Consider the following 27040-nt stretch of genomic DNA (forward strand, 5'->3'; position numbering starts at 1 on the left):
CGTCTACCCATCTCTTTCTTCTTTTTTTTTTTTTTTTTTTTTTTTTTTTTTTTTTTTTTTTTTTTTCGCCAGTAGTAGCGTGTTGTGAGTACCAGTCATTGTCAGTCATCTGAACCAGCTCGTTGACCACATCCAGCAGGTTGTAGTTGTATTTCTTCAGCAGCCGCTGGTTCAGCGGCCGATCCCCAAAGCCCATCTCCACCAGCACGGCCATCATGGTGTCCTGAGTGGACGCGTCCACTGGAGGCTGCATAGAAACGACATCTAATCAGTCCAAGATACCTGCTACTGATTTTATGAAACCAAATGTCCCGGCAACATTTGACTAGACCAAGTGAACAAATGACCGTTCGCTAAAACCCCTCCCCTGAACAACGCCTGTCCAATCAGGCGGCAGGCCTAGCTATGGATTTCTCCTACGGTTGGAGCTGTGTGGCTGTAGTTACAGAGATGCTATGTATACGAAGATGGTAGTCTGTTCTTTTAACCTCTTCTAAACCACAAATATAAAAAGGTTAGATGAAAGAAACCCTGTTTACGACTTAGGATTGGGCATCGAGAACCAGTTCCAACTGGGAATCGTTTCAAACATTACGATCCCAATGGAGTCGTTTGGAAATTTTGGTATCAAATCCGATCATCGGTTCCAAATTTAACACGCACTGTACTTCCAGGTGCTTGTTGCGTTGCAGCCATGGAACACAGTAAGCGGCGCTCGGAAGTGTGGCTATATTTTACGTTGAAAAATCCCAATTGAATAAAAATAAAAATGTTCCTCTTATCGGTGAAATAAGCATGTGACCCGTTTCAACTCCACCCATCGATGAATCGGAATCAAGAAGCGAAAAGAACCGCGAAATGGAAAGAAAGAATCGGGATTGGAATCAGAACTGTTAAAATCAAAACGACGCCCAACCCTAACTGTGTAATGCCGACTACGGTGTGAAGGCCCGTCCTGTATGCTATTTTATCCGAGATTAGGCACCACTGCCCTGCTCTACTGAATGTGGGAAAGCTTATACTCCAGCAAACCCAGCCAATCGTTTTCGAGACACAGTTATGTGCATCAAAGTGACCCTAAAAATATTGTAAATGTCACCCTGAAGCCATTTTTGTTAGATGCCATGAGCACAGGTATCCATAATTTACAGAAACAGGAAAATGTTGTATAGGAAAAATTGGATTGGCCTTGGTAACGGCAGATATCTAATATTAAAGGATTTGTGAAAAAAAAAAAAAACTTGATTGGGACAACCCTAGTTTTAGAATTTTAAGAGGAGGAACGACATAAGATGAGTAGATATAAAGTGCTAGCTGACCTGTGTGGGGCCTTGTCCTGTGAACAGAGCTTTGTAGGCGGAAGCAGCTACCGACAGAGCTCCTTTCACCAGGCCGCTGGTGATGCCTGGGTGCCTGAGAAGGGACAAAAAAGAAGTTACACTTCAGTGTTAAATGTTAAGGTTTTTTTTTTTCCATACGGTCGGGCGAAGTGAAAAAAAGTCTTATTGCCCCAAGGCCAATTTTACTGGAACCCTATACAAATTGTTGTTTTTTTTCCCTGGGGGGGGGGGGGAAATGTCAAAAAGCATCAAAAATCTTAAAAACAAAATACAAAATAAGTCAACAATTTGTTTTGTCTTTTTAATCGTCAAAAGCGTCGGAAAGAACTGCGAAAACCCCACCTGAAAAAAGCATAAAAAAAACGTCAAATGTAAAATTAAAAAAAAAATAAATAAAGTCAAGAACCAACTAAATTCTTTAAGTTGGCCAACAGCACATTCAAATCATCAACAACCGTTCTCCGACGGGGACAAGAGAACAATAACGTCATTTACGATTCGATGATGCATGAACGGGAAAGTGGGGTTGTTATATTTACTTGCCCGACGTGGAGTTTTACTTGCCCCGGGCCCATCGGGCAACCCTTATTGTTGAACCCTGCACTCAAAACGTGACTGCTGTGTCAACGCCTTGGCTACATCTCCCACTTTAGCATTTCTACAGAAATAATGTATGTATTTAATTATAAAAGCGGAATTTCTGCAAATGTTTCGCATCAAGCTCAACTTTGGTTGAACTTGGACGCGTGCATTCACACCATTTAACGACACCCTGACAGTGCTGACCTTCTAAGCTAACACAGATGATTAGCGGTGTTAGCTTCCCCTTTTTATTAACCTCCTAAAAACTAGCGCTCCTCATAAGAAGAATGATTTGCAGACAGCTAAGAGAAAAGAGTCAATGTTACAAAATACTTGAAAAAAAAAAAAACCCAACCGTGTGAATGTCTCGTTAGCGACAGTGCTAATGAGCTTGCTAACTGACAGTTGGCAAGCAGTTGGCAAGCAGTTGGCAAGCGTGCCAGCTCAGATAAAAATCTAGAATCAAATTATGTACAAAATGGAGAAATGCCAACTGAAAAAACAGACCAGTAGCAAACAGAGAGAAGCTCTGGAGCTTTTGTGACAGACTAGCACTAGCATTTTCCAGCTAGCTAGCAGTTAGTGGTTAGCTCACCAGCTACAATAGTAACCACCACCCAGCTTTTGGAACTAAAACTCGTGCTGTACCATTTTCTGGTATGAGCAGGTCTTTATGCTGCACAGAGACGGGTTTTAGTAAGCTAGGGGCCTCGATGCAGCCAGCAGAACATTATGTGTCCTTTATATAAACTGCCGATACTCCGGTATATATGCTGGTTGGAGTTTGAATGAGTGTGTTAGACCTGGGGTCCTCAGGGTTGTCGTCCTCTGTGTCTTCAGTAGCTTCAGTATCATCTGTCGGAGTTTGTTCAGGACCGGAGGCTGAGGGACAACACAACATCAGAAGGAGTTTATTGCTGCATCAAGATGCACATACGTGGAATTTGCCTTGGTGATTGGTGCAGGCACACACTAGTGTTAATTTCGTCAGACGAGACGAGACTAAATATGTTCGTCGACGACCTTTTTTTTTTTTTTCATGACTAAGACGAGACGATGACGAGACTGCGCCAATGTCCAAAAACGCTGACTAAGACTAAATTAACATGCATTATTGTTGACGAAAAAAGACAAGACTAAAATGTTTTGCATAAAATAAAAACTAAGATAAAATCTCTCTTCATTTTCGTCTATAATTGTCTCTAATTTTCCATCAAGAGATAGAATATTCAGCTGTTATTAGGGTTGGGTACAGAGACCCCGGTGCTAATATGGCACCGGTGCCTTAACGACCGAATAGCAACGCGAATTTCGGTGCCACCTAAATGCCTGCGCTTCTCTCTTCGCTCCTAAACGGCCGTTAGAGGCAACCGAAACATCGCTGCATGTCACCCTAGTTAACACTACACTTGGCAGCAGGTAACGTTAGCCTACCGTTAGCTAGTTAACACTACACTTGGCAGCAGGTAACGTTAGCCTACCGTTAGATATTTAACACTACACCTGACAGCAGGTAACGTTAGCCTACCGTTAGCTAGCAGCTGGATTAAACACGGTTAAAATGCCGACAGTTAAACGGTTTAAAAGTTTGTCTGAATTTCATTGTATAGAATTCCAACAAGGGGACGTACAACAGTCTGCAGCTGCCGTTGTCTGAAAAACAACACGTATGTTGCGTTCACTTCAAACTCGCCTCGCCAGCATCGTGCTGCGTTCAATGTTATTGTAAAATACCCTTTTCCCATTCAGTGGTTGTTTTTGTTGTTTAACAGGAATTTACTGGCGAAATAAGGAAGAGGCTCGATATTTATATAACTTTATATAATTTATTTTTATATAATTATTTGACTGAAATAGTTATCAGAAATAATCTCAGAAATAATTAGTCATTTAAAAAAAAAAGACTAAAATGTTTTGACTAAAACTTGACTAAGATACCTTGAGTTCTCTTTTGACTAAAACTAGACTAAAATGACGTGCCTTTTAGTCGACTAAAACTTGACTAACAAGAAAAGATATGTGGATGACTAAATATGACTAGGAGGACATTTGGCACAAGACTAAGACTAAATTAAAAATAGGTGGCAAAATTAACACTAACACACAGACAAAGTTCATAAGGAATAAACAATAAATACAGTAACAGAAACAAATAAATACAAAATATACAAATAGCTGTTTAGTGCAAGAAAAAGGAGGCAGAATGGGTTATGTAGCATCACATCGCATTATCTCCGACTCCATCATACATCTATCTAGTTTCAAAAACAAAACATACAGTCATTCACATCTGTATGTCTCAACGTCTACGACACATGCAGTCAGTATCAGCATGTATAGGAAGAAGTGTAGAAGAAGAGTTTTTGCTAGATTTTATACATTTTGATCCGGTTAGTTGTGGTTTCACATCGCAATGATGCGAGCGCAATAAATAACTATACATGACATACCTACGTCCTGTCGCCATCACCTACGTGCGTTTGCCTATACTTGCCATTGTTTGGTTTGTAGACGTGCGTGCGTCTGACGTTGGCGTGTTGTCAACTTGGCGGGTAGCCTTCTATCACCGTTTGAATATAGGGAGAAAAATGTATGGACAGATTAATGTAGTTGCCCATTTAACAATACTATTATGGCATTACTACCAGTAGCATTTTTGGGTACTGCTTCTGCTGCTGCAGCTGCTGCAGCGTCTTGGTCCCCCGTCCTCTTGGAAAATAACTGAAAAGTGTCAAATCTTTGCGAATTTCTTTCCAACGGACTCTTTAATAAGTCATCGGGCCAAATTTCTATTAAACATTTGGTCTCCTCTCCCCCTGTGCTCCTCATTTTGTTTTCTTGCGTGGTTTTTTTTTTTTCTTTTTACGGTTCTGACGATGGCAGAACTTCCTGTAATTGTTCCGAAAGTCCAAAGTACCCCTAAAGAAGATCTAAACACTACGACGAACCTAAGCATGGTTCAATTTGCTCTTGACCAAGACCACCTCTGAACGTCAGACAAAGGTTCGGCTGTGTGGTCCGGGGGAGGTCTCACACCTGTAATTTGGGTTCAGATCGAACTGAAAAGTCAGAAAGTCCGGATAAAAGGAGGTAGGTGTGAAAGGGCCCTAGTCTTGTTATTTCACTGGTAGTGATACATCGACGTGCTTACCATCCTCAGTTTGGTACAGCTCAGGGCCCTCTGCTCCCTCCCCGGCAGCGTCAGGGTCAACATCTGGTTCGCCACTGCTCCCGGGACTGCGCGACATCAAGAGCAAGGCATATTTCAAGCATTTACAACCGGTGAACAAACACTGTGCACCCCTAGTTTGGATCAATGGAAGTACCTTCCCAGGATAAAGCCCCCTCCCCTAACTCCGTTTGCTTTGGGAAACAACCACAAACTTCGAGCTAGCAAGCTACGCGCAAAAAATGTAAGAAAATTTGGATGGTGCAACAAGGCCGGCCTGCTTGGGTCGGGGAATGATTGTAAAGATTTACAAAGAATATGTTTACGGCATTTCCTCTCTAACTGGGACCGACTGGTGAGATTGCTGTGGCCGGAGTACACAGTAAAGCGTGTTTTACAGTAACCGCAGCCCAGCTGGCGCTCGCATATGTGACGTCATGAAATCGCCGTAACCATTTATACCCGCGCTGGTGGTCGAGACACTAGTTGCATTCTTCTCCTGAACAGCGGTGGCGTTAATGAGGAAAGGCTACCGACTTTGCTATTTCTACGGACTAGAAGAAGAAGAAAAAGGTAAACAATGGCAGAACTGGCAGCAGCATTGCCGTCGATGCTTCGATTTGATTCGATGACCTAGCTACTTCGTCGGATCGAGCCTTTCATTCACCGTAAAAGAACTCATCTTAACCCAGTAAGTTTACAAGACAGACCTGAAGTCACTCTGAGTCCTGGCACCCGGTTGTCAGCGAACTCGTTCAGGCCTCCTGTTTCCGCTTTGTCGTGCGCCGCTGGAAAAAAAAAAGCAGTGCGCGACCTCTGCTCGCGCCACCTTGGATGCGGCTAGTATACCGTACGTGTAAGGTTTAACCATGTATCCAGCTAATTCAAATAGCTCACGTTACTGTATAGCGTCAACGGTTAACTTCATTTAATACTGTACGTGGCGTTTTCTGTTGCAATGTGCAAATGTTCCACCAAAACAAGTTCCTTGCAGAGTCTATTTTGCAGAGGCACCGTTCCTCAAGATGAGAGCAATGCTGCCACCAAATTTCGTGATTATCAAAAGGAACTTTCTGAGTGTGATGGGGTCCAAAGCTAATATGACATGACTCTGTTGTCATGCTGATGAAATGAGTGCTGTGGACATGTACATATAGTTAATTTATCAAGACAACAGGTAAACACGGAAGTAGTAATGTGTTTGCTTAGCGGCAAATTAAAATGGGAGCGGATCAGAAAACAAGGAGGCTTCTTATTATAATAGGATAGATACATACTTGTGAAATTAGAGGGAATTAGAAGTAATGTCTTCAGTGTTAGCCTGTTTGACATAAAGGCCTGCAGTACACTGATGCTGTGCTTGTATCCCACCCTCCACACTGACCTTGGTGTGACGGTGGCTTTGGGCGGTGCCACCACTTCAGGAGTCAACGGCTCATCGTCCAGCGTCTGAGACGTACAAAGCATGTCGTTGGCGCTGCTGGCGCCCGACACCCCCATCCCTGAAGCCGCCATGGCTTCATCCGCCTCACCCGGCTCCCCCTCTGAGGGGGAAGTGCCCGGGTGGTCGGGAGACGGGGTTTCTAGGTCTGTGGGGGTCTTGGCTGGGATGTCCCCGGGCTGGGACAAAGCAGAGCTGCAATGGGACAAGGAATTGGGAATTAAAGGGAATGTGACAACTGTTGCTATATTGGAGTTTTTTTAACCTAGGCCGTTTCGGAAACCGCCTACTATACTAGCGGTACGTGCCGATTGGCCCAAAATGCAGCATGTAGCATGCAGTATGTAAACAAAAGCAAAAATATACTAAAAATACCCGGATGTCGTACTCATTCGGAAAAAAAATCTCCAGTAAGCATCGGACCAGACTACCTCGCTTACTGCATCCCACAATGCAAAGCGCTGGAACAACGGTGGCTTGGAGCTGTGACCAACAACTGGAAACTCTTTTTACTAAACTTAGCACAAAAAGTATGGAAGATTTGGTAGATTATTTCTCGGTGGTAACAATGCTTTTTGGCAATAAATCTTATACCGTTGGAAAGCCTGTTTAGGTCCCTTTCATTTGTTTGTAAGGAACATGCATTTGTGGGATGAGCAGCAGCGCTGAAAATGTGGGTTGTGCCCATGAACAATTTGCCAAATCTTTTCTGCCATTGCCAAACAGCTTATTCTTAATATATATATATATATATATATATATATATATATATATATATATATATATATATATATATATAAACACACACACACATCGATTTATATATCCCTATTTAATGGCGCTACCCGTACCTGTACATGGACTCCCCCAGTGGCCGACTGGTGTCAAAGCAGTCAGGGAGGATGATGATGTAATCCTCTGAGGAGGTGGAGGAGGAGCGACTCCTCGTCCGTTCTCTCTTGTCCTCTCCCTCTTTCTCCTTCTCCTCCTCGGGCCCCGTCTCTCTCTCCTCCACCCTGGACTCCACACACACGTTCTCCATGGGGGACTCCTTGCCTTCAACTAAGTTGGGATCAACAAAAAAAACGTATATGCTTCACAGACTATACAGTAGGCGTGGGCCGGTTAGCGGTTTAAAGGTATACCGCGGTTTGAAAAAGTCACGGTTTTAAAACCACTAACATTTTCCGTCATACCGTTCCTGCGGTAAGAGCGGTTTTTATTTTTATTTTTTTTATGAGTCTTCAAGGACAGAAAGTGCAGTTTAGAAATCCGTCTCCCTGCCAGTGTGCAGTGTGTTTCAATGGGGGAAAAAAAGTAGTTTTTTACCCAGACATTTCACAAATGATAGATTTTAAAGCTCTAATTGCAATACCATAATACGGTGAAACCGTAATATTTTTGCTGAAAGTTATACCGTCAGAATCTCATAGCGGCCTATGCCTACTATACAGGGCACAGCATTTAATACCACACTCCCTCAGACCCTGTTAAACAAGTGAAAACACCCTACAGTATATCAGATGGTAACATGCATTTCTCATAGGAAGACAACAGCAGGGGAAGGTCTATATCGACGACGTTTCGTTGAGGTTCCGCCGGATGTCCGTCCCCCTTCCTCTTCCTTTGTGCTGGCGTTCTAATCTCCGGTGGATTTCTGAGGACTATGGTTAACTGCTCCTCAGATCTCTGCAGGGTAAATCCAGACAGCTAGCTAGACTATCTGTCCAATCAGAGTTTTCTCTCGCACGACTAAAACTACTTTTGAACGTACACATGTTCCACCAAAACAAGTTCCTTCCCGAGGCGGTTTTGCAGAGGCACCGTGGCTGCGTCCGGCACTTAACGCCGCCCAAGACCCGGACTCGGACCCTCCTCCGCGGCGCTGTGGAGGAAGGTGTGGCAATGCGAGACTAGGGCTGGGTATCGTTCAGAATCTTTCGATCCGGTGCCAATTTCGATACCTCAGTTTCGATACCGATTCCTAACGATACTTTTTTCGATACCATATGTTTTAAAATCCATTTCAACATCAACAAAAATACATTAAACACAAAGCTTTTATTTCCCACCTTAATTGTGAATCAAAACAGTTATCAAAATTTAAAAAATCTGGTAAAACTGCTCACTAGTAACATTAATAAAAGTGCCTTGCCTTACAAGCTCAGCCTGTCAGTCAGTCATCAGGGCAGAGAAACCACCGTTGTGGCTGCTTGTCTAAGAGGAAGTGTAACGTCAACAGCACCGCGACCGCTTTCGGCTCGCCATTAATATCATATCGCAGCAAACGCTGTCTGCGTGAAGTTTTAAAAAACTGTAACCACACTAGAAACCAACCGTGACTCTCTGTGACTTCAACAAAACTGCAGACAGTTTACTCCGTCCGCACCTCGCCGTGTGTGCGTGCGTGCGTGTGTGTGTGTGTGTCGGTCGGAGCTCCGCTCTGTGTCAATATGCAGAGAGGACAGATAAGCTTGCGCTTACGCGCTCAGATGCTTTTGGAACCGAAATTTGGCACCGAAAGATAAAGAATTTTTCGATATTGTTTTCGATACCATAAAAAGTATCGACGTTCGGTGTTTCGGTTTAACTGGTTTTTGAATGAACTGGTGATATGTGTTGCTGGCGGGGCTGCACCGCTGCAGTAAACAATTCGGATCAATTCGCGTCATTTTCACATTGATTTGAAAACATTACGGTAGGAACGGGTTGCTGGGACAGTAGTTTATTTGGATCCGACAGATATACATGAACAAATGAGCCATTTTTGTTAAGAAAATATCACTCGTTGTCTGGCGAGTGTGTCTCTACCACGGTCTCTGTAAACCACGGACACACCGATTTGTTTTGATTATCTAGTGACATTCACGCTGTAGTTAGTTATAAAAACAGTGTCCAAACTATAGGTAGGCCTATAACAAACAAGCTAACAACAAAGACACCAGCACAAACCTGATATTTCACCTTTCCACACCTGCGCCTAATATCCAAATCGTTACAAAATGGGAGTTTGACAGTGCTGTCCAAATGTGATGAATGAGTAATAGTGTAGACTACCATAGTGATGAGAATGATGCACGTCCGTAGAATTCAATATAAAACACAATCAACGGGATAGAAGTTGTCACAAATTAATCTGGCATCAGTCGTTTCTATCGCCACAAACATTACGTGCGAACACCTCAGAAAGTATGTTTCACTTATCCCTGTATGAAAGCATCTCAAATCAACTTGAAGTCAGATTAATAACGGAATGATAGGCTACAAATATAACCCTGATAACGGAAAAGTTTTGGAAAACACACTGACGTTTGCAGTAGCCAATTGTGAACAGGCATCGACACAGCCACCTACGTTGTCAGTCTTCGTTCTTGCAACGGCATCACAAGTTAATTCAATAACAGTACAACATGGATTAAGCGTATTGAGATCTGTTAATATTTAAATAGAGCCTGTAAGAAAATAAACTACATTTGAGGTGTTTACACCCAGCTGAACGCAGCGTGGAGACAGCTGTCATCTGTGGCAAAATCCGCTCGATTAACTTGTGATATAGGCATTTAAGAAATTTAATTATATTTCTGTAGGCTACGTAGATTATTTATGTTAAGCTACAGCCTCTTCACAACCACATTTTTAATATTCATTATGCCTGTATTAGCTACAACTTTATTCCGTTTTGGGGGTAAAAAATTTAACTCGTCAGTCATGCGCAAACGTGATCATTTATCATTGATGTGTAGGTCTATCTCAGCACAAACGATCTCTTCAACCTGGGCCGCAACCCAGTCAACCAACCTGGTCAACTGATTATAGTTGTGTTTAATTTCATTTTTCATTAGACCCATATTAGGAATCTGAAACAGCAACATTTAATGTTATCAAACTCTCTCGAGTAGCCTACATCAAAGTTTTGTATAATCGTATACCATGATGACCATTTTGTGTCGTCAAAGTAGGCCAACACATTATGTGTGGGATAAATAAAAGTCAAACTGTGAGAAAATAAGCTTCATATGTTCTTCACTTCAAATCACTAGACTTTTGCTGTAACTCACTTCATAACTTAACCGAGACATAACAATAAGTCGCCCGAGAGAAAACGAGGATCAGCACTTTGCTACAAAACATTCAATGGCCATATGGTCATAACAATAGTGTATAGGCTACCATTAGACAAAAAGCGCGATTCTGGGTAGACACAGACATAAATTAAACACAACTATAATCAGTTGACGCATGTTTCATTTATTACCCCCAAAACGGAATAAAGTGTTAAGTGGGGTCATGCCAGTTTGTTGTACATCAGTTAGTTTTCGGTATGTGAGACAAATATGAACTATACTTTACAGTTTCTAGGTTTGCATTTGCCCATGTTAAATTTTGATATCACCAGTTGACATGGGCGTATATTTCTCTCATATGTTAACCTGTGTGAATTTAGACTAAGAGTCCAATATATGGATAGAAATCACAAACCAATTTCAGCAGTGTGTAGTGTAGCGGTATAGATCATGTGTAAGTTAGTCCGTCAACTTTTTCGTCCATGACATCCAAGGTTCGAATCCCAGCTAGATCTCAGCGTTTTTTTGTTTTATTTTATTTTTTCCGTTCATACAGTATGTGTCGTATTTGTGTGGCTAATGCTTAAACGGACATGTATGTGTAAGTGCTACTGCAGTTGAGTTTTCTGACTCTAGTAGTATGAGAAAACAGCCTTTAAAGATTACAAATCCCCACACATTTTGCATGACATTATGTGATAGGGTAAAAATAAATAAGATTAACATGAAACCTCTCCGTGAACCATCACCTTATCGTGGTGAAGAGGTTTGTGTGTCTCTGTGAACCTGAGGGCTGTGTTGTCTGGAGCTTTGTGCTCCTGGTAGGGTCTCCCAAGGCAAAGTGGTCTCAGGTGAGGGGCCAGACAAAGAATGGTTCAAAACCCCAATGGAAAAACAAGGTAGAAATGGAGTGACCCTGCCCGGAGGAAGCCGTCTGGAGCCAGGCCCAGACGGCGGGCTCGTCGGCGAGCGCCTGGTGGCCGGGTTTGCCACGGAGCCCGGCCGGGCACAGCCCGAACAAGCTACGTGGCTCCCATCTCTCCAGCCCATGGGCCCACCACCTGTGGGAGGAACCGCTGGGGTCGGGTGCGCTGCCACATGGGTGGCAGTTAAGGTCAGGGGCCTCGACGGACCAGACCCGGGCAGCAGACGCTGGCTCTGGGGACGTGGAACGTCACCTCTCTGTGGGGGAAGGAACCGGAACTGGTGCGGGAGGTGGAGCGCTACCGGTTAGATCTGGTGGGGCTTACCTCTACGCACAGTCTCGGTTCTGGAACCGTACTCCTGGATAGGGGTTGGACTCTTTTCTTTTCCGGAGTTGCTCAGGGTGTGGCCGCCCGGGGCCGGGGTGTGGGGATACTAACAAGCCCCCGGCTGGCCCTTCACGTTGGAGTTTACCCCGGTGGACGAGTGTCGCCTCCCTACGCCTGCGGGTTGTGGGGGTGAAAGCTCTGACTGTTGTTTGTGCATATGCACCAAACAGGAGTTCGGAGTATTCGGCCTTCTTGGAGACCGCGGGTGGATTCCTGCATGGGGGCCAGTGGGGACTCCATTGTTCTGCTGGGGGACTTCAACGCACATGCGTGGGGCAATGATGGAGACACCTGAGAGGCGTGATTGGGAGGAACGGCCTTCCTGATCTAAACCAGAGTGGTTGTTTGTTGTTGGACTTCTGTGCTAGTCATGGATTGTCTATAACGAACACCATGTTCGAACATAGGGATGCTCATAAGTGTACTTGGTACCAGAGCACCCTAGGCCGGAGGTCAATGATCGATTTTATAATCGTTTCATCTGATCTGAGGCCGTATGTTTTGGAACACTCGGGTGAAGAGAGGGGCAGAGCTGTCAACCGATCACCATCTGGTGGTGAGTTGGGTCAGGGGTGGGGGAAGACTCTGGACAGACCTGGTAAGCCCAAACGTAGTGGTGTAAGTTGGTAAGGCGTGTCTGGAGGAGGCCCCTGTCCAACGGACTTTCAACTCGCACCTCCGGGCGGAGCTTTTCGTGCATCCCTGTGGAGGCTGGGGGCATTGAACCCGAGTGGACAATGTTCAAAGTTTCCATTGCTGAAGCTGCGGCGCAGGAGCTGTGGTCTTAGGGTCTTAGGTGCCTCAAGGGGCGGTAACCCACGAACACCGTGGTGGACACCGGTGGTCAGGGAAGCGCCCGGACTGAAGAAGGAGTCTTTCCGGGATATGTTATCCCAGAGGACTCTGGAGGCAGTTGCAGGGTACCGAAGGGGCTCGAAGGGCTGCAGCCTCTGCCGGGAAAGAGGCAAAGCAGCGGGTGTGGGAGAAGTTTGGAGAAGACATGGAGAAGGACTTTCGGTCGGCACCAAAGTGCTTCTGGAAAACTGTTCGCCACCTCAGGAGGGGAAGCGGGGAACCATCCAAGCTGTGTACAGTAAGGATGGGACACTGTTGACCTCAACTGAGGAGGTAATAGGGCGGTGGAAGGAGCATTTTGAGGAACTCCTGAATCCGACTAATACGCCCTCTATGTTAGAGGCAGAGCTGGAGGATGACGGGGGATTGTCGTCGATTTCCCAGGTGGAAGTCACTGATGTAGTCAAACAACTCCACAGTGGCAAAGCCCCGGGGATTGATGAGATCCGTCCAGAAATGCTCAAGGCTCTGGGTGTGGAGGGGCTGTCCTGGTTGACACGTCTCTTCAACATTGCGTGGAAGTCTGGAACAGTGCCAAAGGAGTGGAAGACTGGGGTGGTGGTTCCCCTTTTTAAAAAGGGGGACCAGAGGGTGTGTGCCAATTACAGGGGTAATTCACTTCTCAGCCTCCCTGGTAAAGTCTACTCCAAGGTGCTGGAAAGGAGGGTTCGGCCGATAGTCGAACCTCAGGTTGAGGCTGACAATGCGGATTCCGTCCTGGTCGTGGAACAACGGACCAGCTCTTCACTCTAAGCGATCCTGAGGGGGCCTGGGAGTATGCCCAACCGTCTACATATGTTTTGTGGATTTGGAGAAGGCATGACCGGGTCCCCCGGAGATACGTGTGAGAGGTGCTGCGGGAGTATGGGGTGAGGGGGTCTCTACTCAGGGCCATCCAATCTCTGTACGACCAAAGTGAGAGCTGTGTCCGGGTTCTCGGCAGTAAGTCGGACTCGTTTCAGGTGAGGGTTGGCCTCCGCCAGGGCTGTGTTTGTCACCAATCCTGTTTGTAATATTTATGGACAGGATATCGGTAAGTCGGGTAGGGAGGGGTTGCAGTTCGGTGGGCTGGGGATCTCATCGCGCTTTTGCAGATGATGTGGTCCTGATGTCATAATCGGCTCCCGACCTTCAGCACTCACTGGATCGGTTCGCAGCCGAGGTGAAGCGGTTGGGATGAGGATCAGCACCTCTAAATCGGAGGCCATGGTTCTCAGCAGGAAAACCGATGGAATGCCTTCTCCGGGTAGGGAATGAGTCCTTACCCCAAGTGAAGGAGTTCAAGTACCTTGGGGGTTTTGTTCGCGAGTGAGGGGACAATGGAGCGGAGATTGGTCGGAGAATCGGCGAGCGGGCGCGGTATTACATTCCATCTATCGCACGTGTGGACGAAAAGAGAGCGGAGCCAGAAGGCAAAGCTCTCGATCTACCGGTCAGTTCGTTCCTCCTCTCACCTATGGTCATGAAGGCTGGGTCATGACCGAAAGAACGAATCCAGGGTACAAGCGGCCGAAATGGGTTTCCTCAGGAGGGTGGCTGGCGTCTCCCTTAGAGATAGGGTGAGAAGCTCAGTCATCCGTGAGGAGCTCGGAGTAGAGCCCGCTCCCTTGTGCCGAAAGGAGCCAGTTGAGGTAGTTCGGGCATCTGGTAAGGATGCCCCCGGGCCTCCCTAGGGAGGTGTTCCAGGCCTCCGCCCAGCTGGGAGGAGGCCTCGGGGAAGACCCAGGACTAGGTGGAGGGATTATATCTCCAACCTGGCCTGGGAACGCCTCGGGATCCCCCAGTCAGAGCTGGTTAATGTTGCTCGGGAAAGGGAAGTTTGGGGTCCCCTGCTGGAGCTGCTCCCCCCGCGACCCGACACCGGATAAGCGGACGAAGATGGATGGATGGATGGATGAAACTTCCCCAGCTAATTACTTACATGAAGACATATTCTTTTCTACAATATATCATATCCCAGTTTGCTTACATTTTAGATACAGTGTTTTAATGTTGAAGTGTTTACTAATGTAAATTCACAAGTCGATCTGGGTGTCTCCGTGGCTTGCAGTAAGATCGAGACACAGTCGCCAGACAACGGATGATATTTCGCAACGACAACGGCTAGTGTTTGCATGAATGTCTGTCGGGACCAGAATTAATGCTCAGCAACTCGTTTCTATCATCAAGTTTCACAAGACACCGACAAATGAATGTAAAATAGAGGCGAAGCTATAAGAATGTTTATTTCCTGGTTAGTCGGGAATGGGTCCTGAAAGGCCACGCCTACACCACATCTGCCTCTATCACCAGTTAATTCAAAAACCAGTTAAACCGAAACAACGGTACCCAGCCCTATGCGAGACTACTGTTGCATTAAACCATACTTCCTGTTGCCACCAGTAACCGCGGGTGTTGCCAAATCCCCAAAACTGAAATCTTGAGAATTACAACTTTAAAGTCAAAGTTAAGTTGCATGGACCTTTTGGATTGAGACATTGAGACGAGTTGAGTCATGTCATCAGATTCGTGACTCAAGTCGATCCAACACCTCTGCAATAAACTGTCAAATTGAAATGATGTGCTTACACGGGTTTAGCTGAACGCTGCTCATTCTCACATACAAAAAAATAATATGTTTTTAATCAAGAACATTTGTTACGCTCTGTTTTCTGCTGTCACCTGTGGTTGTGTGCTCCTGCAGGGTGGGGCTGGGCGGAGCGAGGAGCGGGGTCGGTGCTGAGCTGGGGCCGGGTCCCGGGGCTGGGGTCACAGACAGGGGGGCGGGCAGGGAGGCTTTCAGCGGGGGAGGGAGGGAAGCCTGCAGCGTAGCTGGCGCTTTCAGGGGGTTTATAGAGGTGCTGGGGCTGCTGTCTGGGCTCTCCTCTGCTTTCACCGTTTTACTCTTCACACAGGAGGAGGAGGAGGAGGAGGAGCCGCCCTGAGCAGCCGGACGCACCACTGAGCGCAAACAGGAAGACCCACTGTTAGATACTGTAACTCTGATGCTTGGCTCTTTCAATCACATGCAAAACACACGCAGCTGCAGGCAGAGTGAACAACTTCGATCTGAAATGCTACTGAACACACTATATTTTTCCTGTCCCATCCTAAGTGTTTTGAATTTGTGTTTTCGGCTATTTATAGTCTATCTTGTTTTTTTATCTCTAATGCACCTTCAGTTGTGGCACTCACAATTTCATTGTATGGGTCTCTGTGCAAGGACAATAAAAGGTTTATCTTATCAGTTTTTCAAGTGATCGTCTCAACATGGATTTGTAACAGCCCTACTCATCGGGAGAACATTTCATTATTTAAGAAAGCCACTCAAGGTTCGGAATACATGTGAACCGCGGATCAATTGCAAAGTTTAACCATAATAGTAGTGTGTGTGAAATGCATTTTTACTGTCGCTGTTACTTAAAAGGTGCTGTAAGTAGGATTGTGAAGATCCAGGACTTAGTCAAAGAATTTGAACATCGACAACTTCTCAGTCCCTCCCCCAGCCTTTCTGCTAATTATTAATGTGTATTAAAACACACTTTCTTGTAGTGTTTGGCTAAACGCATATTCTGTTTGAGAACGTAAGAAGAGTGCCTTCCATCCACTGAGTTCATATTTTCCACATATCTTTCCATAACAGATATGTACAGCTTCTATCAGGACTGTGATATGTAGATATAGTTATTTAGGATTTCTTGCCACAATACCACATGGATTTCTTCACTTTTATGTTTCTCTGCTCTTAATTTTTCAAGCAATCAAAGCCTGGGATCAGATTTGAGGCTTTCAGACCTGTAACCTCTGCTGACTGACCTGTCCCTTTCCCGGGGCGGGGCCCTCTCAGAGGGGTGTGGTCTAGCGGCTCCTCCAGGGTCAGTGAGCGAATCACGGTCTCACAAACAAACTGAGTCCCGCTGATGTCATCTTCTCCTTCCTCCTGAGCCGGGACTCCGCCCCCCTCTGCTCCCGATCCCGCCCCATGAGGGACATCTGAGGACCAGTAACAGGTGGACAGGTGTCATGCTAAATGTCTGTTAAACAGAGCAAGGCGCTCAGTTATCACTATGTTTCTGTGTGTTCATTTAGAAACCACTGCGGACCTCGTGAACTGATTGCTAAATACAGACTCCGCTGTCAAACATGGAATCATAATTGATAGATTACAAAGAGGTGCATTTCAGCTTGCATTTGGAAAACAAGTACACTATTTATTTCAGAGTAAAATCATGCCCTAATGAAAAAAAAAGTGAAAAAAATAAATAAAAAAAAAATAAAAATCACTGCAGACTCTCAACACCCTTTCTTTCCTGAATGTGAACTTCTGCCATCAGGGAGAAGAGTCCGTGTGCCGAGATGTAAAACAACCATACTTAAGTTATCGTCTGTCCCAACCACTATCTATCTAATTATTAGGCACTTTTTAAGATTTCGTATTGTCTGTACAGTCATATGTGTCCTTTCTTTATGTCCTAAGGTGCTTTGTTGATCTTCTGATCTTACGTTTGTGTTTTAGGTTGATTTTTAGGTTGATTTTAGAATGTTTTTTTTCTGTTATGTTTGGGTTGTAAAGCAACAGATTGTAGCACAATGCTTAAGACAAACTGCCCCTCAGGGACAATAAAGTGTAGTCTATTAGATTCTATTCTAATGCCTTCATTTCTCCTGGTTTCTCTGCATCACTGAACACCTGGGGCTCTGTATCAGATGATGAGATGACATACATTAGTACTCAGTGTGCTTTAACAATGCTTTAACATTCATTCATTCCTATTCAGTAAATCAGAGGTCTTACATCAAAATAAAGCATGTTTCCGTCTTGAGGACAGGAAGTCCTACAACTAACCCTACTTTAAGGGTTCTGGACATTGATAGGGAAGTGTTGACCATATATGGCATCCTGGGGGCGTTTCTGTAAGTAAATAAGTCTGTTCGTGGATGAGCAGATGGATGAAGAGCAGCTGACATTGATCATTGTTCTTTGCATTAAGGTAAGTACGTACAGTATATTTAATAAATGCCGATTTTCATATTCATACGGACAGTTCCTACACATATATTTTGAACTGTGCATGCTTTGATAAATGAGGCCTCAGATCATATTCAACTGTCAACTGTTCACAGGCTCCATTTTGGATTTTCTTTCATTTACTAACCTGTGAACAAAACTCTTATCAAGAACCTTAAACAAATATGAAGAGAAAACTGCTTTACCCATGATGCTATTGATGACTTCAGTCTCTTCCTGGATGAGACCCAAAGAGGGACTGCTCTTGTCCTGCAGGGGTCCATGTTGAGGCAGAGGGGACATGCACGGAGTCATGTCTGGATGAGGAAAAAACGTCAGAGACTGAACTCAGGTCAGTTTATCAGTCATGTCCATACAGTTACCAACACGTTACACTGATACAGGTTTAATGATTTGTAATTTCAACAGGAGCTAGGGGTGTCACAATTCTCCAAATCAGCTGTTCGAGTTGACTTTCGATTTTAAGATCATGATTTGATTCAGTTCTCAATTTAAACATTTCTTCTTCAGCAGGGACGGCGATGCCACAATAAGAGCCACGACATGGCAAAATGGTACTTTATAACAACAGTTTAATTTTCTTAGAGTTTACGAGGTGCAATTAAATGCACCATTAGTTTAACAGGGTGAACCTGAATGCACCATAAAATCCTGTAAGAGCCCACATCCTTTACCTTTAATGTTCATTGTTTGTTTCCATAACTCTCTCACGGGGAATGCAAAATGTTGCTTTAGCTGCATGCTACTAGCCGGTAAGCTAACGTTACCCTGTGTCTTTAGCTGCATGCTACCAGCCGGTAAGCTAACGTTACCATATGTCTTTAGCTGCATGCTACCAGCCGGTAAGCTAATGTTACCATGTGTCTTTGGCTGCATGCTACCAGCCTGTAAGCTAATGCTACCCTGTGTCTTTGGTTGCATGCTACCAGCCTGTAAGCTAATGTTAGCCTGTGTCTTTGGCTGCATGCTACCAGCCTGTAAGATAATGTTAGCCTGTGTCTTTGGCTGCACGCTACCAGCCTGTAAGCTAATGTTAGCCTGTGTCTTTGGCTGCATGCAACCAGCCTGTAAGCTAATGTTAGCCTGTGTCTTTGGCTGCACGCTACCAGCCTGTAAGCTATCCCGTTTTCTTTTTTTTCTTTGGACGTGCGCAAGTAGGCGGGGGTGGAGAAAGAAAAAATACTGGGGAAAATCGCCAATCCTGCTTTGATTTCGAGATCAAAAGCTCATTTCGATTGATTTTAAAATTGTGACACCCCTAATAGGAGCTGCGACCAAAAAAACCCAACATGCGTCAGTTAAGCATTTTATTGTTCCGTCTGTTTTTAACTCTGCTACAATAATATCATATGGAAATAACGAGAACACTTCTTACCAGCAGGGGTGTTGTTTGGGACACTCTCCAACTCTTGGACGATGTTGATGTCCAACAGCTCAAAAGACAGAAGATCCTGAGAGATCAGCAACAACACATAGCTAATTTAAATGCAGTTGAGCTGCATTATGGGAAATGTAGGAGGCAGTGTTTAGGGATTAAAAGTCAGGATATCTCAGCTTTTGACAATTCTGTTTTTCATCACATCAATGTGAGGATTTACTGCTTTTCTCGGTTTTATTTTATCGTAAAACTGAACATATTTGGGATTTGAAATTTTGAATAGAACAAAAAAGACATTTGAAGACGTCACCCTGGTCTCTGAAAACTGAAGAGGGATTTTGATACAAAAAACTCAAAATGTTCCGTTAATGTGGATGTTAGCGTACCGCTGTTGCTGTATTTGCCACTTGCCAAGTGTTAAAGCATAATTTTATTATAAGATGTACTTTATGTTGTTTTATGTTTAACAAAGCTTAAAGGTGACATATTATGCTTTTTCCGTATTTCTCTGTAATATCTACTATTTTATAATGTTGGATTTTTTGACTGTAGAAAGTGCTGCTATATTCTATTAGTGTCCAATGCTAACTATACCTAGTAGCTACATGCCATTTAATAGTTCCCCTTTAATAAAGGGGAAAGGGCAGACATGACATTATTATTTATAGTAATACATTTGAGAGGGAAATGCTGCACTACATTTATTTTAAAGCTTTAGTTACTAGTTACTTTCCACATTAAAGTGATGGTTCGGAGTAATTTCACCCTAGGGTCCTTTGCACCATGATCTCGAGCCAAACAACCCCCCAGAAGCTTTTTTCACCTGGGTCGAACATTGGGAGAGTTAGCGTAGCGTAGCGTTATCAGCTGAATAGCTTAGCGCAGAGGCTAATGGATCCGAAGTGTCTCTTAACATTACCCCACTAATAATGCCCGAAATGATACCAAACGTCTACAGTAGTACAAATAGGTTATGCACTCATAAAACGATGGATTGTAAAATTTGTAAGTACACCAGACGTTTATGTAAATAACACTTGCCTGCTGGCTTCTGCTCTCTGCTGCTGTTACTACCGGGCAGTAAGAGTGCTTAGGGACATCTACAAATTACAACACCGAAAAGAGATGCAACAAAAATATTTATTAATTTAATGATTAAATAAGGTAATGTCTCCAAACTTACCTCAATTATTACTTGTCTCCTGCTAGTTATACTACAGCACTTACTTTAAAAAATAAGTTAAATTAAAAAATATTTTTGTTGCACTCTTTCGGTGTTGTAATTTGTAGATGTCCCTAAGCACTCGTCTTTACAGCAGCAACAACAACAGCAGAGAGCAGAAGCCAGCAGGCAAGTGTTATTTACATAAACTTCTGGTGTACTTCTACCAACTTTACAATCCATCGTTTTATGAGTGCATAACCTATATATACTAGTGTAGACCTTTGGTATCATTTCGGGCATTATTAGTGGGGTAATGTTAAGAGACACCTGATCCATTAGCCTCTGCGCTAAGCTATTCAGCGGCTAACGCTACTCTACGCTAACTCTCCCAATGTTAGACCCAGGTGAAAAAAGCTTCTGGGGGGGGGTGTTTGGCTCGAGGTCATGGTGCAAAGGACCCTAGGGTGAAATTACTCCGAACCATCACTTTAAGATATTAATACAAAATCTACTCAACAAATTAGTTACTATAGATGAATCTACCTAATCTGTACGTTAGGTAGTTCAAATTAGCTCCAAGTGATCCTTACACACTGAGGTGTCAATAATTATAATCCAATAATATATATTGTTCTAAAATGGGCCATTCTTCATTGTGAGTACTTTTACCTGAGTAACATTTGGAATGGAGGACTTAAACTTGCAAAGGAATATTTCTACACTGCTTTTGCTACTTGTAATTAAGGATCTGTGTGTGTGTGTGTGTGTGTGTGTGTGTGTGTGTGTGTGTGTGTGTGTGTGTGTGTAGGGTGGCTTTTGGCTCGGAGGTAGAATGTAGAATGTGGCAAGACACTGAACCCCAACTAAGGATGGGTTAAATGCAGTAATAGATTTTCACTACATTGTACTGTGTGTATATGACGATTAAGGAATAAAGTGTGTGTCTGTGTGGTTAAATATTAGACAATAACGTTATTGTGCGTCTGTGGTTATGAGGTTGATGAATTTTAATGAATCCATTTCATAAACCTAATGAACACTGCATTTCATTGTCACATGCTGCTGTATGATCATCTTCCCTTGTAGTTAGCAGGTGATATTGTAGTTCCAGCCCCCCCGTGGGCTCAGTGCAGAGTGAACAGCAGTGTGCTGACTGGTTACCTGTGCAGTGAGCAGATCCACAGAGGGGATGTAGTACTCTTCTTGGTCCACGGACATTAATGGCTGCTCCCTCGCTGCACAGGCTTTCCCATCCTTTGCCACAGGGTTCTTACCCTGCAGACAAAGTCACATCTTTTCACTCCCATATTGTACACACCCATATCTACAGCACATCTGGGTGTGTGTGTACTTATAGGGTGTATTTCTGTTTATTTATTCATATCCACACATTCATTCATTTTTTTCACACCGTCTATGTTCCACCATTGAAGTGGCTATTCTGTTTCAAAATGATAGCCACTGCCTCAGCAATAGAAGGGTGGTTTGTTCCTTTGTTGTCCAGGCAACATGCATTTGTTGTTAAAAAATAATAATTAAACTCAAATATCCTCCCTATAGAAATAAATCTTTATGATCCTACAAAAACATTGTAGGCTAATGTAGCATGTGTGTGAATTAGGGGAAATAAATAATACTGATGGTTTCTTGAATAATATGAAATAAGATGAAAAAAGATGATTAGATGGTTAAAAAAACCTGTTTGGTCTCAACTAAAGCTAGAACTCCAAAAACTTTGCACTCAGGTTTCCAACTTCCCTTTATGAATTATACCACACACATAATTACTATGGTGCGGCCGATTTGCTAATCGGTAGCCTAGCTGTCAATCAAAATCAGTGGACATAACCAAAATATGGTAAGTAACTATTGTTCATTAAATATAAACAAAAACTGCTACTTTTGGCTGCTAAAATCCTGATATTTCGGTTTCCAATCATCCACCCATTGGTTCTACCTGTGGTGTGACACAGGGTGACACCAGTATCCCATCAGCCATCATGGGCGCTGGGGCCAGAGGATCAACCACGATGCTGCACCAGACCCTGGGTCCAAACTGCTCTCCAGCGTGGGCCAGGCGCCAGTGGGAGGTGTAGGAGCCGTCCACAGTGGGAGCACACAGCGCTACGCTCACTATACCGACCTGGGCACACACAGACAAGAAAGCAGTGAACTACAATTCAGCATATCCATGTGATTCAGTGGTACAAAGTAGGGATACTAATTTAGATTTTTTTTTTTTTTTTCCTGACCGAAACCTGACACTCATTAAATTAGTCTTGCATAGCCAGACCTTCCTTTACAGCCCTGTGGAGGAAGGTCTGGCTAGTCCTGGATGGGAGAATTGGCATTTCTTTAAACCAATCACAGTCGTCTAGGGCAGCGCTAAGCGCTGGACGCAGCAACGGTGCCTCTGCTAAATAGCCTCGGGAAGGAACTTGTTTTGGTGGAACATGTGTATGTTCAAAAGTAGTTTTAGTCGTGCAACAGAAAACTCAGATTGGACAGATAGTCTAGTTAGCTGTCTCATTCTGCCAAAGTCATGGAGAAAATAAAGTTATTGATTTTTTGTTTACAAAAATAACTAAGTAAGCAAAGTAACTAAAATATGTCTTAAGCGTAATACATTTAACTTAGTGCAGCAAGTGAGTCTTTTCTCTCAACACCAAAACAGTTCTCTCTAGGATCCCAGCAAATGTTTTTTTAATTACTTTTTTATTTTGGTTTTAATAATATTGTTTTTTAACTGTTTAACTTTTAGCATGAATTGGTCAGAATCCTCATTGTCAGTTAAAACGGTTAATAATTAACATCCCTATTCAGAAGAGAAAACAAGAAGGATGAACTAGCTGACAAGTTCAGGGTACTTTTCCCGAAGCTAAGTGAAAACGTAAACTTTCCTCTCACCTGTCCTGGCTGCAGGAAGGGAACGGACACTTCCCTCCAACGGTCCCCTGAACCCACCGCCAGGTTCCCCCACATGAACTTCAGCTGCAGGGAGCAAAAACAAGGCAAAACATGACGCTCACTTATCAACTTTATTAAACTACAACATACTGTAGAACTGTCACAATACACGTGGCAGCAGAAATCATACATGTAAAAGTTCTACCAATCAACCATTTAATGAACAAGGGGTCAAATGACTGTGTGTAATGTGAGAGAGGGGTCACACAGAGAATTATCAACTCTGCCTTTTAGCCTCCTTCAGCTCATTGTTTGGGTTTTTACTGCCTGCACCTTCACCGTTTTGGTTCCCTCTCACCAATCTCATTTACCCCTTTTCCACCAACAAGAACCAGGTGCTGGTTCAGAGCTAGAGCTAGTGCCGGTTCGGAGTTGGTTCGACTGACGAGCCTCCAAAGAACCGGTTTGCTTTTTCCACAGGCTAAGGAGCCAGCACAGAGCCAGGTCTTACGTCACTGTATACGTCTCATCTTTCCCAGGAAAGTTAGCGCCAAACCCCCGCCCCCAGCCGCTGACTTAAGCGGTTCTTACCTCTGGCCCAGCAATGATTTGGTGCTACTGAAGAACCACTTTTACTGGTTCGGAGCTGGTGCTTTGGTGGTCGAAAAACAAAGAACCGATTTGAAACTAGGCTCTGGCTCCGAACCAGCACCAGCTCTGCCATGGTGGAAAAGGGGTAATTGGGTTGTCTCCAGCAGCAGCAGGCAGCTGTTTTCAGTGGGAAAGGCTGTAATAAAGCCACTGTACTCTACCTGTACTCAGTTGTTAAACAATTGTTGAAACATTTAACTTAAAACACCAAAATGTCAGGCTCATGGTGGTGGTATAGGGAATAGTCTGGGTTAAAGTTGTTAAGATTCATTCCCTTGAGAACTACAAATGTTGGTAGCCATCATGACCACCCATTCAATATATCCCGAGATACTTCATTCTGGTCCAAAGTGGTGGACCAACTGACAGACCAACAAACATTTCCACCGGAGCCCAGTTGCATAAAGACATTCTAATCACTATTTGTTTCAATACTACAGCTGCTGGCCAGAGTGCTTTGGATCTTGATATGGATATTTAGGGTCTCCAGAAGAGGATATATTTCTTGGCGCCACATATTTGGCTTATGACATTTGCGAAACACACTTGTGCTTCCAAGAGGATAAACCCTTTTTATTGATAGGACAATTCCGGCCCAAAATGAACCTAGGGGTTAATAACATATGTGTACCAAGTCGAACGTTCTCTTGGACATGTTTTCATGCTAATCGAATGCGTCCTTAGCTTTAAACAAGCTATCGCAAACCGGTGGTTAGCTGCTAATGCTAGCTTTCGGGGCACATGGTAAATTGCTATTTCTATACATCTAACAAGGCTCAAAATATCACCACACTTCCACGGTAGCATAATGAGGGTCCCTACATGGGAACCGAAGCATTGAGAACTTTGTAAGTGCACAGACAGTTTATTAAAAAGATAGTTTAGAAAGACCGTAGCGTTTGTGTTTACATTCGGGTGCCATCTTAGAAAACAGTCATGAGCAGTTGAATCACGAACACTGTGTTTGAGCTATATGCTACTGGTTGCACAGCGTTCGTGGTCTTTATAAACTATCTTTTTAATAAACATTTTTAAAGTCATTACACTTACAAAGTTCTCAATGCTTCGGTTAACATTTAGGGACCTTCATTATGCTACCGTTGAAGTGTGGTGCTATTTTGAGCATTGTTAGTGGTATAAAATAGTGATTTGCCAAGTGCCCCGAAAGCTAGCGTTAGCAGGTAACCACCGTTTTTTTGCGGTAGCTTGTTTAAAGCTAGAGACGCATTCGATTAGCATGAAAACACGTCCCAGAGAACGTTCCACTTGGTACACGTGTTATTAACCCCTAGGTTCATTTTGTGCCAGAATTGCCCTTTTAAGTAGTGCAGTGCTCCTTCGAAACATACCTGTTTGGAACGTGCCGATTGCTTGGCCTCCTGTATTGCAGCTTGTAGCATTCCTGAGAACCACTGTACCCTGAAATAACTTACAGAGGGACCCCCAAAGCACTTAATATGCAACTACCTGTATACTCTTGACTTACTGTGTACTTCAGAGGAAAACATTGTACTACAACATTTACCTGACAGTTTTGTCCCAGCGGAAATTACTTAAACAAACTGTCGACTTACTTTCACACAACGCACAAGTCAATGTGGTCATGTACTGTTTTTTTATCCGTGTTCTACAGTCTGTTTTATATGTTTCATGTTTTGTGTGTTGCATGTTATGTGGCGGTCTCCAAAGTTTTAAGGATGCCCTCCCTCTTAGACTGTAAACCTAGTTTACCTACAGGTACCAATAAAGTAACCTGAACCTGACAGAGAATGTTGCAGATTCAGATTCTACTCACAAAATATCACATTAAATATGATACATATTTTTTTTCTGAAACTATCCAGCATTATGCCTTTAATACAGTTTACTTTAACTAAACATTTGCAGCATAACTTACACACGTAATCTGTGTCCACAGGCGGTTTTACCGTACGGCATAGGTATAGCGCCTAGTAGTGAATGTGTGTTTTTTTAAACTCAAACCCACATGTTGCAGTGTGGTTCAATCAGGGTTAGGGGAGTGTAGAGATTCAACGTGTCCCCTAAATGGGTGTGTGTGTGTGTGTGTGTGTGTGTTGTCACAGTCTGTCTGTCTGTCTCGCTCGTTCTCTGTGTGCCGATCGCCTGTCTTGCTCTAGACACAGCTGAGGAGTCAAGACAGCCAAAATCACCATACACCTGGGTTTATTATTTTTGAAATTCGTTTTTTTTTTAAAGTATCCGGCTGCGCTGTGGCCTTCCACACGCGTGACTTGACACAGCTCGCAGAGACGCCGAAACGATCGCTGTAGCGCGCCGCTGGCAACAAAACAACATGTTGGAGAGGCCGAGGGCCTGGGCGTTTACGTGTTTGTGTTCCCCATTTCCTCATGTGCATGCAAGTTAGACAGCAATCGGTTTTCGGATGATTAGTTTTTGGCATGACACCGGTAGCCGGGGAACCGCAATCACTGAGCCTTGTAGCGATGTAGCAACTCCCCGCCTCCCGCTGCTGTACTGCGCGTGTGTGGGGATACGCTCACAGAGATGCCTTTTGACAACAGTGGAGTTCTTTACCTTAGTATCAGCACTCCAGCAGATTGTTCCAGTGTTCCTCATCTTCCAGTACTTGATAAACTTGGTCCCGGGACGCAGTCGGGTTCCATCAGGAAGGTTCTCGTCCAGAAAGGCAGCCGTCATGGCTGGAACCACCAGGGGACAGGGACGCTTTGGACGCCTGGGCAAGAAATACAGCCATTTAGTCTCGCATCCTTAAAGATGTGTTTCCCAAAGTTCAGACCAGGGTTGATCTTTTGTTGCACATTTCAGCGGGTTTTAAATGAATCTACAGTATGTGTCAAACTAAACCCGGCATAACCTACAACACTGGTTCCCAACCTTTTTTTGTCAGTTGTCAACAGTGTTGGAATGTAACCAAGTACATTTACTCCAGTACTGTAAGTCCAAATGTTGAGGTACTTGTCTTTTCTTTTCATGCCACTTTCTACTTCTACTCCGCTACATTTCAGAGAGAAATATTGTACTCTTTATTGTACTCTTTACTCCACTACATTCATCTGTTACAGCTTTAGTTACTAGTTACTTTACACATTAAGATTCCTGCACACTAAACACATGTAGTTTATAAAATCTGATGTTTTATATGTTTAATATAAATGAAACTAACC

The 27040-nt window shown here is 43.9% G+C and overlaps 1 protein-coding gene across 2 annotated transcripts in view; it reads right to left on the minus strand.

The window, feature by feature from the left end:
* Positions 1-1319: 1319 nt before the first annotated feature.
* nbr1b (NBR1 autophagy cargo receptor b) overlaps positions 1320-27040 on the minus strand; it is a 45218-nt gene continuing 19497 nt past the window's right edge. Inside the window, exons 10-23 of one of the 2 annotated variants that reach the window (XM_039824338.1) lie at positions 26430-26589; positions 23223-23306; positions 22273-22458; positions 21477-21590; positions 19148-19223; positions 17958-18068; positions 16560-16736; positions 15426-15704; positions 7384-7594; positions 6476-6727; positions 5074-5159; positions 4417-4482; positions 2726-2804; positions 1390-1413 (exon numbers count right to left, since the gene is read on the minus strand). In XM_039824338.1, coding sequence (XP_039680272.1) covers positions 4463-4482; positions 5074-5159; positions 6476-6727; positions 7384-7594; positions 15426-15704; positions 16560-16736; positions 17958-18068; positions 19148-19223; positions 21477-21590; positions 22273-22458; positions 23223-23306; positions 26430-26589 — 1756 coding nt within the window. In that variant the 3' untranslated portion in view covers positions 1390-1413; positions 2726-2804; positions 4417-4462. Of the gene's footprint in view, positions 1414-2725; positions 2805-4416; positions 4483-5073; positions 5160-6475; positions 6728-7383; positions 7595-15425; positions 15705-16559; positions 16737-17957; positions 18069-19147; positions 19224-21476; positions 21591-22272; positions 22459-23222; positions 23307-26429; positions 26590-27040 lie in introns of both variants that reach the window. The other variant, XM_039824339.1, reaches the window with a different exon arrangement.

The sequence above is a fragment of the Perca fluviatilis genome, chromosome 15 (assembly GCF_010015445.1).
Source record: "Perca fluviatilis chromosome 15, GENO_Pfluv_1.0, whole genome shotgun sequence".
Taxonomy (NCBI): Eukaryota; Metazoa; Chordata; class Actinopteri; order Perciformes; family Percidae; genus Perca; species Perca fluviatilis.